The 17445-nt window shown below is 35.6% G+C and overlaps 1 protein-coding gene across 2 annotated transcripts in view; it reads left to right on the forward strand.

Moving 5' to 3' along the window:
• The first annotated feature begins 469 nt into the window (after positions 1-469).
• HGF (hepatocyte growth factor) overlaps positions 470-17445 on the forward strand; it is a 68538-nt gene continuing 51562 nt past the window's right edge. Inside the window, exons 1-5 of one of the 2 annotated variants that reach the window (XM_025379231.1) lie at positions 470-610; positions 888-1017; positions 8040-8205; positions 12146-12258; positions 13637-13751. In XM_025379231.1, the coding sequence (XP_025235016.1) occupies positions 473-610; positions 888-1017; positions 8040-8205; positions 12146-12258; positions 13637-13751 (662 nt within the window). In that variant the 5' untranslated portion in view covers positions 470-472. Of the gene's footprint in view, positions 611-702; positions 1018-8039; positions 8206-12145; positions 12259-13636; positions 13752-17445 lie in introns of those variants that run through there. The other variant, XM_025379232.1, reaches the window with a different exon arrangement.

A 17445-nucleotide genomic window follows, 5' to 3' on the forward strand; every position in this document is an offset into this window, starting at 1 on the left:
TCAGATCAGACAAGTTTATTTTGTGTACTTTGGGAAAACGTGTGGTATTTCGTGAGTTTAGCACAATTTGTGGGGGGAAAACAAAAACAAAAACAAAAAAACTGCTTTCTCTGAGCCCATGGGGCAGGCATACATTTTTCATCTGACAATCTGCGTGCTTTTGTTTTGCTTGCTTATTTTGGCCCCACAATACCACACCCTTTTCTTACCTAACCTCTTTCTACCTGGGCTGGACTTGCCTGGGCTCTCCTCCCTGGCCCCTCTCCCTCCTCTCCCAGGTCTCTAAACCCCTAGAGAACCTGTGTCAGTGTTTTGAATCCCTCAATTGCTCTAGCAGGAAAACTAGACAGATTAGGAGCTGGGGCACATTTGGCTGAAAGACAGCTCTTCGCTTTCTTCTTATGCTGCTTCCCCTTCCTCTTTTCCCAAATAGATATATAAACACATGTATTTTCCTGTTTAAATTGAGCGAATGGTCCTCTGCCTGTGCCTTGATTTAGCTATTGGGCTCAGCCTTGCTCCTCCCTGCCTTACTCGGATAGGAGCCACTGGGATCTGGAGCTCCAGCTTCCAAATTGAAGCTGGCCTCAGGCCAGGTGACCTTTTCTTTGTAAGTTTCTTTCCTAAGCGTGGGGTTGGGGGGAGGCGGGGAATGGGGGAGTGCAGGGATCTGTTTGGTGGTGTTGAAGTGGGGGGGCGAGTGAGGAAAGGAGGGGGCTGGAAGAGAGTAAAGGGCTGTTGTTAAACAGTTTCTTACCGTAAGAGGGAGTTCAGACCTAGATCTTTCCAGTTAATCACACAACAAACTTAGCTCATCGCAATAAAAAGCAGCTCAGAGCCGACGGGCTCTTTTAGGCACTGACTCCGAACAGGATTCTTTCACCCAGGCATCTCCTCCAGAGGGATCCGCCAGCCCGTCCAGCAGCACCATGTGGGTGACCAAACTCCTGCCAGCCCTGCTGCTACAGCATGTCCTCCTGCATCTCCTCCTGCTCCCCATCGCCATCCCCTATGCAGGTTAGTTTCCTTCTTCTTCTTTATTATTATTAGTATTTAAGTCTCCTGCTAACCTTCCCTATTCCTTTTAACACCCTCTTTTTATCCTATTCCCAGCATCCTTTCTGAACTCAGTATGTAGTATAGGTTTCTAAAAGCTCTCATTATGCTTGCTTTTGACATTCTTTTTTGTTTGTTTGAATAGCATTTAAAATGATAATTAACTTTCCCTCAACTCCCCTCCACCCCCAACCCAAGCCCTGTCCCACTTAGCCTAATAGTTGTGGATTATGGGATAGGGAGGAAGTGCTAATACTGGCTGAACTTGGCTGCTTTGGACTAGTTTAAAGCTAAAGAGAGGGTCTGGTCTGAAGAGGCCAGAGTGATGGTCAGTCCAGCAGGAAGTCATCTTTTTCCAGAGAAAAATTTTTCATAATAATCCACTATTCCACATCACCTAGTCAACATTTGGGGCCAAATTACAACTTTGTACAGGTTTTCATTTTCAGGAGGCAGAATAAACTGATTATTTGCATATCATAAAAATGAAAGAGAAAGCCTCTTTTTGAAGATCTTATCCTTTCTGGGTGTGGATGTCTGCCCTTTGGAAACTGCAGTGCATGAAGACTTTGATTAAAGCTGCAGAATTGCCCCTCTCTGTCTCCCACTTTCTCCCTTGGGTTTGCCGGTTGGGGAGGAGTCGCTTGAAAGTTCATATTGCCTGGAGGTTTAGAGAACTCATTTGCTGCTTTGGGAAGTTTCTCTTGTTATCAGGGCAAGAGGAAACATCTGTATTTTGTTGTATTATCATTGTAGAGGCTGAAGTGCCAACGGGAGAAGGCAGTGAATATCAAGGGTGGGCACAGGGGAATAAAAGAGTGGAACAAATGCCCAGATGGAGACATGGCCTTTTTACAATATAAAAAAGGAAACTGGCTGTATCTTTTGAGATGTTAAATATGAAATTTATCAGGCGTCAGATCTAGTTTTTGATATGGTACAAAGGTTAAAAACCTCAAGAATTTGCTAAATGAAAAGGAAAATCATTCAACCCACCTGGTTTTCTTTTATTTCGTGAAGTGGCCCTTTTGGAAAATGACGCTGTTTGGAAGGGTCACTTTGAAAGCATTTAGGTAAGATTTCTGAAGAAGTTAAAAAGAAGTGAGTTCAAATCAAGCAGGTTATCATGCTTGAGATGTGTCATGTTAAAATTGCTTCACAGGATCAGGTGCGGTGGCTCACACCTATAATCCCAGCACTTTGGGAGGCTGAGGCGAGTGGATCATGAGGTTAGGAGATCAAGACCATCCTGGCTAACACGGTGAAACCCTGTCTCTACTAAAAATACAAAAAATTAGCCAGGCGTGGTAGCGGGCACCTGTAATCCCAGCTACTCAGGAGACTGAGGCAGGAGAATTGCTTGAACCTGGGAGGTGGAGGTTGCAGTGAGCCAAGATTGTGCCATGCACTCCAGCCTGGGCGACAGAGAGAATCCATCTCAAGATGAAGAAGAAAAAAAAAAAAAGTTTCACAGACAACTGCTGGTTTAGGGGATTTTGCGCTTAAATTGAAATAATGGCTAATATTTTGAGGGTTTTCATTTTTAAAGATTAAAATGTCACTGTTCTGAAGTAGAATCTGGTTACCTGAATTCATCTGTGCGAATGTAAGGGGAACACAGTGTGGAAAACCCAAACAGTAGATCAACCATAGGCAGTTTCTATTTGTTTTTGGCATGCATTATGAACTTTTGGCAGGAGACATACATTTATAATTATATTTCACTTGCCTAATGTAGAAATGACTGTGTTTCCTGAGTACAGGCAGAATGCAGCCCAAGAGTGCTGGCAGGCAAGGAGAGTCCAGTTGGGAATTACAAATATGCTGTGAATAATTCCTGAAGTGGATAATTCTAAAACTGTCATCAAAGGAGGGTCCGCCTTTGTTTAGGTGGCCAGTTTATTTTGATAGTTTTTTAAATAACCTTTAAAATAAAAAACATGGGTAGCCTCTTAAACACATAAAAGTTTGTTCTTTTTTAAATGTCATTTAGTATTGACTATTTAGAGGTTTCTTTTGTTGTTGTTACTAGCTTTGATTGTAATTATTTATTCTATGAATTTATATTTGTACATATTATAAAATAACACATTGTTAGGAAAGAAGTATATACTGTAAGTTGACAACCAGTTATCAACAGGATACATTATAGAGATACTTTTTTTAAAAGCTTCTTAAGAAATATTCAATATAAAGGGCCCAAGCCATCTTTGGATGGAGTTAGCCTATTTAGAATTACCCTCTATTCACTCCCAGCTACATGGGAAACAAATATCCAATCCTCTGTAATAAAATAAGCATTAAATGAACACCTAATGTTCAAGAGTATGTGGGGGATGTAAAGATGAACAAATGAGAAAGGAACTTAAATTTGTTGAGCAACCGATATGAACCAAGTAGTAAAGTATATCTTACTTAATTCTAATAAGATTGGCACTATTGGACTCATTTTGCCTAAGGAAACTGAGGTTCAAAGACCTCAGTTATCTTATTTCTTTGTGAGTTAAGGGACAGAGCTGAGGTTCCTACCCAAATCTATGTGAATGAACTATGTCGTGGTTTTTTTTTTTTTCTTTTTTCATTTATATTGAAGCCAGCAGCAGCGAAATCAACTGAAACTTAATTTTAAAAAATCATTTAACTAAGTGATATATTAAAAAAAAAAAAAACCCGGTTAGAAATACTTTGTACTATGATTGAGAGTTCATTTCTAGCATAGAGAATCAAACCAGGTTAAGGGGTCATATGGTACTAAAGTCCATATGAAAAGATAGATGGTAGAATAGTCAGTACCTTAGCGCAGGAACACAAGTGGGCCAAAGTACAGAGGTTCATAAGTATAAGGAATGTCCCAGGAAGGACCCCACACAGCAACTGAAGGTAAGCATTTGAGACAGAAGTACTGGGCATGTGATGCGGAATATTGTCTGTGAGTGGAAAAGTAAGATGAGGTAGAATGGATAGGACTGAATGTCATGCTCAACCATGTGGTCTTTAAAATGAACATCATGGGAGCAGCTGAAAGTTTTTTGTTGAAAAGATACTTGATTGAAGTTGTTCTTCAGTGTGGTTGCTTCAGTTCCTGTGTGGAAGGAAAGTTGTAGGCACAAACAGACTGTGAAGGTGGAGGCCAGGATTAGGCTTCTAGAAGAATGAAGCCTTAAATAAGAACTGGAAAGAAGGAGAAGGAAGAAAATACCTAGGGAGGCCCCTCAAATCACACTGGACATCACTTCATTTTGTAAATCCCCTTGGAAGAGATGATGGTGCAGCTTCTCAAATACCAGCATTTGATTTACATCTGACACAGTCTCTGTCTTCTTGGTATCTTTATTTGTGATATTGTTGCCTTCTCTAAATAAGGGGAGATGACTGCCAATTTGCAAAAATCCATGTCTTAGATAATAACGAAAATTTAGATTTCTATTTGAAATTCTTGGCTTTGGAGAGTTTACAATCTCCAGTCCCAACCATTCCCTTCCATTAATTATTTGTGTACTTTCATCTTAACATCTTGCCACTTCAAACTGTTAATCACTAATCATGTGGATAGGTTTCTCAGAATATGTGGAGCCAGATTCCTGCTTCTTTCCACACCCTGCAAATCCTTTCCTTGCATGATTTTCCTTTGAAGTAAATGGTTAGTCCACACAGAGAAGAAAATATATGAGGTACTGAGAGAAATGAGTGTGAGGTGCTGGGACTAGAGGGAGAAATGTGTCTTTCTTCAAGCACCTTGATACATTTGACCCTACTTTCTGTGTGTAGGTTTTCACTAGGATCCTAATGATTTCAGCTCTAAGACAGGGACTTTAGGTTCTTCAGGAAATATAGCTTCCAGAATGTTTTACCATACTGGGAGAAGAGGAAAAAGGAGTTGTAATTTAAAGCACAGGAAAGCATGACAAATTTGTAGTGATCTCTCACCCTTTGATTTCATTTCAATATTTTGTTTATACACTTCAGCTAACAGTCACGCACAAAAAATAGTAGGGACAAATCTGATCCAAAGATATTTTTGAGTTTCTTCCCAAATTAAGCTTGGCTTTTAACTGTTTTCAGTAAAACAAGCATCAGTTGTTAATACATATGGAAGAGAAAGTTGAAACTATTTTCAGCAAAGGAATTTTATTTTCAGATGCTGTTTTTGAATGACTTCTGTTTTGAATTTTTCTTTTATTGAATAAGGAATTAATTTTATAGATGTGTGGATTACATGATGTACAATTAGCTCCAACTTCATATTTTTTAGTAATTAATTACTGGCTTAGTATAAATGACTTAATTAAAAGGGAAAGTTTCTATGTCATGAGAACAAAATAGTGAGAAAAGAATTCTGGTGTCTGGTTCTGATTGCCCCTGATAGCTTTGTAGCCCCAGACAAGTTTTTCACTTCTATTTATTATCTAGTAAAGGGAAATAATAGATTTATTTGTTTTTCAAAATGCTTTTTGATCTTTAGATGAAAGGTAGTGATTGGAAAATTTGTCAGCAAGCAAGGGTAGACTGTTTTTATGAGGTACAACAAAACATAAACACATTTCAGTAGGACAACTGAGGAGATTCAGAATTAAATACAATCAACAATTCCATGGAGACCTCCGCTCTCCAGAATCTTCTTCATGGCTTGCCTTCATTTTGCGTGGCATTGGGAAAAGAAACCAGAACATTGACCAGAGATTTTGTTTCATTTGATACATTAAAATATATTACAATTTAATGTTTGTCTTAGACTTTTTGATTTTTATGCTTTTCCCTCACACTTAGACGTGTATACTAAATACATCAGGCCAACTTCAATTTTATATTTTTAGTTAATATAATTATACACATATTTGAGAAATATGTGTACAAAACTCTTCTATTTTGGTGAACAGTTGTTTCATAGATTTTTTTTCATCCATTAACTATCATTTATTTCTAAGAAACATTCAAATTTATACAGGAAATAATATAACTATTATGCTATGAAGCATTTCAAAGCACCTTAGAAATAGGGTAATAAGGTCAAAGGAAAGAGAAACTCTTAATGGAAAAACTTATCTCCTATTAACATGGTTCTGTGACAGAAACCAAAATTTGAAATGATTTATGCCTTCTTTGCTTGGAAGAATAACAGTTCCTTCTTCATGCCAGAGATTAAAGGATAAAATTTCAAAAACAAAACTAAAACTTTGCATATCTATAACATTTAAAAAATCCAAATTGATTTTCAAACATTTACTTAAGGTTATCAAGTTAACATAACTTTTATATTTTAGATTGAGAAATTGGGGTGTTAACATTTTAGGTAATTAAAATCATTTGGCAAGTCAATAAGATTGCCAGTGTTATACAAGGCATTTGGTCCATGCTCAATAAATAACATGTTGACAGAATTTTTGGTTAATTTCATTTTCATGTTAAAATGTCTTATAAACTGTATCTGTTGTACCATAGCCATCCTATCCTGTAAGGCAAATAAAAATTAAAAATGAAAGCATCATTGCAGAATTAATATTATCTTTTGGAGACTCTGCTTTGGAGTTTTACAGAGATTCAGAAATTTAGAGGACCTCATGTTTTCTCTAATTTATTGCAGCCTTCAAATTAGGATGGACACTAATTAGTAGCATCTGCTCATCTCATAAACCAACTGGAGCCAGTGGTTGCTGACAAACTTAGAGTATGATGGCATTTTTGGTACCTCACTCTGCTAGGTGTATTTCCAAATTACGTGCACACAAATTTTTACTCTCCTTTTTTGACACATTTCAACACAGATACAGATCAGGAATGTATTTCCTGCTCTACTATCCACATTTCTTCTCTACTGCTAGCTCTAAACCAAATCTTCAGGAAAATGCTACATGCCATATTTCCATTACGATCTTAGCAATTCTTAGATACAGATGGCATGGTCAGTGGTTCAGAGTGGTGGTCTTTAAGCCAGCCTGCTGGGTTTCCAATCTGAGATATTCTAAGTGGTCAATTAATTTTTTTTCTATGTCTTGGTTTCTTTGACTGAAAAATGAATGTATCCTTACCGCCTTTAGTATAAGCATGTTCGAAAAGAATTGACAGGCAGAGGAGCACAAGCACATCTGTCCTTATTACACAATAGTTGCATTCTATTCAACATTTTGATCTGCATTGTGAAGATGCTGATCACTAACAGATTGGAGCTCTTTTGGGCAAATGGAGAATACAGAGAACAAGTTTTTGATACACTAAAGTTATCCATAAGATTAAGTCTTTTAGAATGTTTTAGTTCTGTTTTTCAGGTTTTCAGTAGGAGGCTTCATGCTATCTAGGCGCCTTGTATTTTCATGAAGAAAAATGATATTGCTACATTAAAGGATGAAGTTTTACATACATTTGATTTACAGCATTTGGCTTGATCTCAAGACAAATAGTTCAGTGATACCAAGAAATAGTGTCCAAAAGCACAGAAAACATTTATGCATTAAATGAGGAGAGAGGGGCTAAAATATGAATAATATGAAAGACTTTAAAGAGTAGGTCAGGAGAATTTGTCCACTGCACAGTTTTTAGTGAGAAATTTCTCACCTGTCTTTGTGTTGGCTTATCTCATTAAATACTATAATGTACATGAGGACCAACTGTAGAAGGAAATGAAAAGTTTAATTATAAAGCATGATATGATATGCTTCTAGCACTGATATTTGCTTTCATGATGTTTGGAAAATATCATGTTATTTATTTCTTTAGTGTGAACTCTGTCCTGATTTTTAAAAGTTCCCTAATTTGAAAGAATGTAAATGAGTGACTCTACATGACAAGTTATTTGTTTTTACGTGTTTACAATATTCCTCTCTTTCTCTTAATTATTCCCTACCTCACTCTGCTCCTAACCCCTGGAAATCTAGTATATTGTTAGGTAAAATCACTGTCTTGTAGATGATTCTTGGGATTTTTTAATATATGAACCTTAAAAACATTTCTCCAATGTTTATTTTTTTCAAACATTTTGTATTTAATAGAGGGACATAAGAAAAGAAGAAATACAATTCATGAATTCAAAAAATCAGCAAAGACTACCCTAATCAAAATAGATCCAGCACTGAAGATAAAAACCAAAAAAGTGAATACTGCAGACCAATGTGCTAATAGATGTACTAGGAATAATGGACTTCCATTCACTTGCAAGTAAGTTACTTCATTTTTGTTCTTAGAATAATTTTCCAAATATAGCATGCATGTATTATAATAATGTGTCTCTTTTGTGTTGTAGTCATTGTGATTTGATCATAAGTAACTTTGATTCTAGATTTAACTCACTACAAAGGAAGACTTAGCTCTCAGTTTATCGAAACATAGCTTGAGTAAGGGAGAGTGCAAAAACTGCTACCTTCTAAAATCCACAGTGGCTTTGCTTATGGAATTTCTTTTCTCATCTGATGAGCAATTGAATTTGAGTAACTAAAATGAAATTCAATTGGCTCTGATCTCCATCTCCCTAATATTTTAAAATATCTATTCAGGGTAACCTTTTTTTTTTCCTTGCAAGAGGAACGGAGGAATTTTTAGAACAGAAATTGGGCAGCAGCCAAAATTTACTTCAACTTTATTATATCATTGCTTTTAGGGATTTAAATAAAAGGTGTTGAGAGAATTAGTTTAAAAATTAGAGAGACTGGTGTCAGCAGAGACTGTTTAAAAGAAGAGGATAGCAATGGTAAAGTTTCAGGTGAAAATTGATGGGGCAGTTTAAAGAGGCATGAGGGGACTTAAATGGAGAGTTTTATGTCTTTTGACAGTCCCTGTGTGACCTCATAGGGAAGAATTCCTTACTACAGGGGTCCTTAACCCCCGACCCCTGCCACTAGTCTGTGGCCTGTTAAGAACCAGGCCTCACAGCGGGAGTGAGCTGCAGGCCAGTGAGCATTACTGCCTGAGCTCCACCTCCTGTTGTATCTGTGGCATTAGATTCTCATAGGAGCTGAACCCTATTGTTAACTGCACATGTGTGGGATCTGGCGCGTGTGCTCCTTATGAGAATCTAATGCCTGATGATCTGAAGTGGAACAGTTTCATCCCAAAACCATCCCCCGCTCCCTGGCCCCCCCACCCCACTCCACCCCCTTGGAAAAATAAACCAGTCCCTGGTGCCAAAAAGGTTGGGAACTGATGCCTTACTACTTTGCCAGTGATCCCAGAGCATAAAACTTTTTGTTTTGCACTAAGAGGGTGACAATTTCATTCTAATAGTCTCCTAAACTGTCAGAAGAAGACACATTTTTTTAGTTCTTCATTATCTTCCCTCACTTATTTCCTAGTCTTTCACTCCCTATTTTATCTTTTTTTTTTTTTAAATAGGGTCATGCATAAAATCCTCTACATATTAAATTCTACTCAATTACATTTAGGTAGTGACCCGTAATGTGACCACAGGGTTTAGTAAGGTCATGGCAAGCGGTCCTAATTTCATCTTGCCTTTTTCAGAGAAATAAATGTTATGGGCCTGAGAGGAAACAGCATGGTCAGAAAAGATCTTTACCAGGTTTAGGTTGAGGAAACACTATCTGCTTTCAATATCTAGAGTGAAACTGCCAATTTCAGGGAGATAGTTCCTGGCAAGGGGAGTGGGAATTGACTTTGCAAGTATATTCCTATGATAATTCTGTTTCATTCCCTGAGTTTCCTATAAAAGCCTTGCTATTGTTAAAAATAGAGACAACTACTCTCAATCAACATCTCAGCTGTGTAGATTCATGGAGATGCTCCAGCAGTTGAGGAGGATACAGTTGTATTTTCCCCTCTCCGGGTTGGAAGAGCAGGGTGAAGGGAAGGAGAGGACACCTCATTGCTGATTTTTAACTTTGAAAATAAACTCTCTTGGACCTACAAGTAAGGAAAGTATTGCTACCATTCAATTTTCACATTAGTCAACCTTATACTTAGGAAAGAAAAACTTTCCTCTTATTTTATTTAGTAGGAACTAAAATGATTTTACTAGAGAAGACATTAATAAATTAGTAAGTGCTCACATATTCCATATATATGAAATTTCATACTTTCCTACCATATTTTGGTTGTTATATTTGGTCTCCAAATTTATGGCAACCTGTGCAGAAAACCACAGGTAATATTATGTATTAGAGCCAAGATTTATTGGCCCAGAAATGGTAAAATCCTCCTTGTTCATACACACACACACACACACACACACACACACACACACACACACACACACTCTTATGTATTTGGAATTATTAAATATGTTAGCTATACAGAATTGAATTAACATACTATGATACTATGAACTTAGGGTCTTAATGAACCAAAGGATCTTATTTGTAGACATGTTATATAAAACAGAATTATTTTAAAACAATGAAAAATACCCTAAACCACTTATAAAATACCAAAGAAGTGTGCAAAACCATCTGTGAAGTGAATGGGTGTGAGGTGGAACATTCTTAAATACTGTTTGTTCTTGAGAAGATATCAACAATATTAGTTTTCTAGAGATTCAAATTCTTCTTTGCTGGGTAGGAAAGATGACCAAGAATGTCTGATTCAAAGCTCTTCAGGAAATAGCTCATTCATGAATTCACTTAAAAGAATAAGATAAGAAGCTTTCCTCTTTCAGCCATGGCTGGCAACTGCTACTGGAATTGCCTTCCTGCCATAAACAACCAGGAAATAGACAAAAGAAGCTGTTGAAAAGATTACAACTAGAACGATGTTAAGATAAAGACTCCAAAAGTCAAACCTAAAAGAAGATGCAACTCATGGAATTTGATGGCTTCCACCCACTTTATATGGAGGTGTAAAACAATATAAAAAACACATTTCTTAAAGAATTTGTCATTGCATTGGAACGAGAGAAAAGAGTGAATGAGATCAGCAAACTGGAAATCTTGTTACCCACTTTACAGATAGAATTACTTAAAAACAAATTTATCACTTTTTTGGGTATTTATCATTTTGTTATATACATAGATTATTTTAGTGAACAATGACAAAAAAAAAAAATACTTAGCTATAGGAATAGTAGGGGTGGCAAGTTTTCGTAACTTTCTTTGAGATGTTATATCAAAAAGATATCCTCTAATATTACTAGTTTTCTTTAAATTAAAATTAAAAATGCTTAGCACTTTGGGAGGCCGAGACGGGCGTATCACGAGGTCAGGAGATCGAGACCATCCTGGCTAACACGGTGAAACCCTATCTCTACTAAAAATACAAAAACTAAAAATTAGCCCGGCGCGGTGGTGGGTGCCTGTAGTCCCAGCTACTCAGGAGACCCAGACAGGAGAACGGCATGAACCCAGGAGGCGGAGCTCGCAGTGGGCGGAGATCACGCCACTGCACTCCAGCCTCGGCGACAGTGCGAGACTCTGTCACACACACACACACACACACACACACACACACACACAAAAGAAAGAAAAAGAAAAACTTATATAAGCAAACCTATTTAGGAAATATTAGCTTAAATAGTTATCCTCAACATTTTCATAGCTTTTAATAAACTGCAATGTTTTGTAATTCACCAAAAAGTTACATTATATGCAAAAATTTCCAAACACTGGTTTCAGATCCCGCTTTTTAGGAGAATCTCCTAGGGCATTGATATATCTAATGCACCTTAGAAAATGTCATTTTAGCATATATTTTTTACAGTTATACACTTTGTAAATTACTCCTGATATCTCAGATATAATTGAGATAGCTTAAATATCTCAAATATAATACCATTTTATACAACTGCGGATAAAAATCATCCAACTTTCTGTGAAGTTACAGAAAAATAAAGCCTTCAGAAATAGTTCAAATAGTTGTGTTACATATTGATTTTGCATGTTAAAACTGTTATTTTTCTACAAGTCTTTTGGAATAATATGAGAATATTCCAAAGAGTATTCAATCTGATATTTAAATCTACTACTACAAAAACTTAATTTTGTTCTTTCTTGCCTGGCTATCAAAATGGTAGGTTCACATTTTACTCATATTTTTATTATGTATATGTAATTATGCGTTCATTTCTATATTGTCCTCCTTGATGAACCATATGCCCTTTCTTTAAGTACTGTATAAACAGTAGTATTTCTTCTTTTCACACTGATATTTTTTTCAGGGCCTTTGTTTTTGATAAAGCGAGAAAACAATGCCTCTGGTTCCCCTTCAATAGCATGTCAAGTGGAGTGAAGAAAGAATTTGGCCATGAATTTGACCTCTATGAAAACAAAGGTAACTGACTTCTCCCTAAATGGTGCATAATAAAGTATAATGAAATACATGTTGTAATTTCCTGCCAGAGTGGTCTTTCTCACTGATTTCTCTAGTATATATGAGATATCTTATGTAGTCAATTCATCCATTAAGACAGTTGAAACTAGTATCTTGACTATTTTTAGTATGGTACTTTAAGGAAAACATTTTCAAAAACTTTTCATAATCTAGATTCCTTCCTCCTTTTTTTTTTTTTTTTTTTTTTTTTTTGGAGCGGGGGTGAGGAGCATCTCCTAGAACTGGCATTCTCCATGTTCATTTTAGAAAGTGCTACTTTAATTCATTAGTTTAAAACACTTTATATTACAGCAAATTTTGAGTTTGCTACAGTATTTTGCATTTAACAATGTTGGATAACTAAATTATAGTGATGATTACTGATAATAACAAAATATGGAGATTTTGGATAAATGAGTTGGGACTATGTTTCAACATATACTTGAAAAATATTTAAAGGAGGAATTGAGACCATATTATTTGTTGATTGCCTATTCTGGTGGTCTGATATTGTATTCACTAGGTATTTACTTTGTTCAAAAGCAGAATCAAGTAAATGAAATGAAAGAATGTTAACTGTGTCCTATTAAATTTGGATACATAACATGGTAGAATATGTAGATGTTTTCAAGATAATAGGGTAAATGTTTAAATAAAATTAAAAATAAATTCATGGTAGAAGTTAATCTTTATGTATATAATACTACAAATCCTAAACATAATTCATGATCTAGTACAAGACCGTTCTTACTTCAAACTGTCTTCTAGCTTGCTAACAACTGCATGTACTATTATTTGGTAGGAATATATAGGTTATTACAATTTGGTTGTCATATCAGTTAGCAGTGGAAATGTTTGCAAAAATATGGAAAAAAATAAGCAAGCTACCTCATGCATATACATACGTAAACAAAAATCGACACAATTTTACTAAGAAGGACAAATTAATTATCTTAGGTAACTTTTTGAATTCAATAAAGGCTTTAAAAATCATTTAATTTTTGTTGTTAATATTTTCTTAAAATGGTCTATATATGTGAGCAAATCAGAATTGCTTGGCTAGTTGAGTATACAGACTATGTTAAGTACAGAGACTGCTCTCTGGAGTTATCTATGCATATATACACAAAATAAAAACTTCTCAATCATCTGTTTGTTTTGGATTATTCAAAATGTGTTATTTTGAAAATACTAGTAGAAGCTTTAGGCAAGAAATTTCAATGTTATTTGAAATAGTTTACAAGAGTTAATTACTTACAGGTTTGAATGGATTTTTTTTTTCTTAAATACAGCATATGTTTTGCATAGTTGCAATAATTTTATCTGCTTTCTTCAATAGACTACATTAGAAACTGCATCATTGGTAAAGGACGCAGCTACAAGGGAACAGTATCTATCACTAAGAGTGGCATCAAATGTCAGCCCTGGAGTTCCATGATACCACACGAACACAGGTAAGAACAGTATGAAGAAAAGAGGATGAAGCCTCTGTCTTTTATATATGTTAACAGTCTCATATTAGTCCTTCAGAATAATTCTACAATCCTAGAATAACTTAGCCAACTTCCTGATTTGTATTACAGCAAGGTTTATATGAATTCATGACTGATATTTAGCGAATGATTAATTAATATGTTAATAAAATGTAGCCAAAACAATATCTTACCTTAATGCCTCAATTTGTAGATCTCAGTATTTGTGAAATAATAATGTAAACCTCATTTAAAAGGATTCTTCTTCCTCTTTCTGTCTTTGAAAAAGTATGGCACTGTGCAGGGGTAGAGGCTGACTGTGAAAAGTGAAAGGTAGATGAGATTCTTACCTTACTGAAAGCTGAGGGTTCTTTAACCTTGGTGGATCCCAACATTGGTTGCACGTTAAAATCACCTGCTGCAAGCCCTCGACGAATCTTACTTAGAAGATGACAACACAGAACAATTAAATCAGAATATCTGGGAAGAATAAGGCACCAGTATTTTTTAAGCTCCCACCATGATTCCAAAGTGCAGCCAAATTTGAGAACCACTGCTAGAAGTTCAAGCTTCAGATTGACCAGCTTTTCCATCTCACCTATTGCCTAAAGACCAGATTGGATAAATGTGTTCATTACAACAGATGGATACTATTTAGAGATGAGTAAACACAATATACTTAGGCTCGTCAGACTGAGAGTTTTAATCATCACTGAAGAAAAACATAGATATCTAATACTGACTGGAGTATTAGTCAAGGCTTATTTCACATACAATTTTATCAGAAACCAAAATAGTTTAAAACAACTCTCCCCTTGTTAGTAATGCTTTGGAGGGTTTACTTTACCGTGTACCGTGCTGAGCAACGTACCTCGTTAATCTTATTTACTTGTCATAAGAACCACACAGTGGGTAGTTTTATTGGTTCTATTTTAGCTACATGACAAAACTGAAGCGTAAAAACACTTAGTAAGTTTTCAGTGTCATGCACAACTAGAAAGTCACAGGGCCAGAATATAAGCCCAGTCACCATCACTCTGTAACCTATGCTTTTAACAACTTCAGGGCATGAAACATTTGGCCTATCAGTAGGATCCATGCTGTGATTTGTTTTTGCAGTGGTGGTGATGACTGCCTTGTTGAATCCACTTTTTATTCTATTCCATTTTGGGGACATAATTCTGCAAGATGATTCTAATTAGGAAACAGAGATGAGTTAATTGACCAACACAGAAAGAAAAAGAGTTTGTTGCTCCACACTGGGATTAAACATATGATCTTGGCCTAATTAACACTAGCTAGTAAGTGTCCAAGCTGATCAGCTCTACTACATTTCAATAACAGAAAACAACAACTTTCAAAATTAGTTACTTAACAATTATGTCGAAATACCTCTAAAACGTAGTGTTTTCCTTACATTACAAAAACAAAAATTATGATTGGTTTTGTCCTTTCTTGAGAGTTTGCATGGTGTTACTCCCTGCATAGTGAAGAAAACATTTTATTTAAGTAGGTGGATCTAAGTTTTTCATGAACAAAGGAATAACATTTGAAATCAATCTTACCCTAGTCCAGGAGAATGCACTGGACTGACCTAGTAGAGGTCTTATTTCACCCTGAGTTTTCTATGGTTGCGATTCTCCGCTGGAGGAGTAAATATGAAATAGATCTCCCTGGGAACTGGCTTCCCAGTCCAATCAGCTATTTTACCAATGAACACTTCCTTGTGATATAGATGTTTACAATTGAGAGGATCCAATATATTAATAAAATCCTTTTTTGCATTCAATGAGGGAAACACATAATTTTCATCAATTAGCAGCTTATTGGAATAGCTGCATGATGTTTTAACACTTTTAAGTGTTGACTAAAGATTAATTTTACAGAAAATAGAAAAAGAAAATATGTTCCTGTCTGGAGGAATGATTTATTGTTGACCCCTAAATTGAAATATTTCACAAGTGGCTTAATGGAAAGATGATGATAGATGATGAAATTAGTGTAGAAGCTTAACTAGAAAATCAGGTGACCTGATATCTACATCTGTATCCTTCATTGGCCACCCAGCATTCATTAATGAATCAGATGATGGAATAGATCAAGTTTCCAAGGAGCACAGTGAATATTAAAAGAAAACAAAGGGAGTCTAGCACCTAGAAGACCTAGTTTATATTTCAAAGTATATTTGGATATAACCCAATTTTAAACATTTCCTCACTTATCTCTCTTAAAGCCTTGCCAACAGCAAGGACAGAGAACCAAAAATAGTGTATATGTGAATAAATGCTTATTACAGAACCTGCTGACTGGCACATGCTTTGTGTGTAATGAGTTCTCATAAACACTTGCTGAATGAACACACATAAGTGAAATAGCACGGCGAGGCTTCATCCCTTGGTCAAATATGGGGTGCTAAAGAAAATCAGGCGAAACACACTGGGACACTAACAAAAAAAAAGTTAATTTAGGTAAAAGGTAAAATACACTATAGAATGAAGAGATGACCCAGACTGCTCTTTAACCTTCATGTCTTAGAGAGTAATTTGATATGGATTGATTCAGAATTGTGGAAAGGGGCCCATCTTTTCTCTTCATTTTGATTTTATTAACTCCAATGGGGGAACTTTATTCATCTGTTGGCCATATCTACTTTTGATTTCTACATTATTCTCTCTTCCTTTCTACTTGTATTTTTCCTAATAAATTGTTGACTGATTAATTCACTACTTCTTCACAGCTTTTTTTGGCTTTTCAAATCCACTGGAAAGGTATACGGGTGTATCACTTTGTGTATTTCAGTGTGCATGTGTAGAGGGGACTAAAATCCTCTCTCAAACTATAAATATTGAGTATTTGTGTATTGAACATTTGCTATAACTACTAGGCTTCTTAAATAATCTTAATATATAAAATGATATAGAAAAAGGGAAGTTATAGTTTGTATTACTCATCTAAGTGAAGAAATTAGAACCCAGGGAGTAAATAAACTGTCTAAGGACTAAGGTCGTATAACTATTTAGGTGATAGATATGGGGCAACTGTATGAGTTTTATGATTAACAAGTAACTTCTCAACACTGTACTGTATCAACTTTTCCATGAAAGAGAGCTATAGTATACTTTGCTTAAATAAATTTGATTAGTGCATGACTTCTTGAAAACATATAAAGCAAAAGTCACATTTGATTCTGTCAGAAAAATGAGTAAGCCATAGCCCAAACAAAAGATGCATTAAAATATTCTGGAATGATAGAGCTAAAAGTAAGAAAAATGACTTTTTAAAAAAGTTTACTGTTAGGAATTGTGAAATTATGCTGAATTTTAGTGCATTATAATTTTTGTCAGTCATACGGTCTGACAACGTGTCTTATTTCTATTTCCCCATATGAAGAATGCTGGTGAAGCAAGGATATTAACTGTTTAGATGCATTGAAGTTGCATAATGTGGATAATGTTTAATTGATTCCCTGAAAATGTTTAGTTAGTAATAAGTGTCTTACACTATTTGTTTTGTCCAATAATTTATATTTGTTGAAGACTTAACTCTAGAATGCACTCATGCCAAAATGAAAGAATTTCATTGCAAAATATTGCTTGGTACATGATGCATACCTGTATTTGTTTTGTATCACAACATGAAAAATGATGGTTTATTAGAAGTTTCATTGGGTAGGAAA

The sequence above is a fragment of the Theropithecus gelada genome, chromosome 3 (genome assembly GCF_003255815.1).
Source record: "Theropithecus gelada isolate Dixy chromosome 3, Tgel_1.0, whole genome shotgun sequence".
Classification (NCBI taxonomy): domain Eukaryota; kingdom Metazoa; phylum Chordata; class Mammalia; order Primates; family Cercopithecidae; genus Theropithecus; species Theropithecus gelada.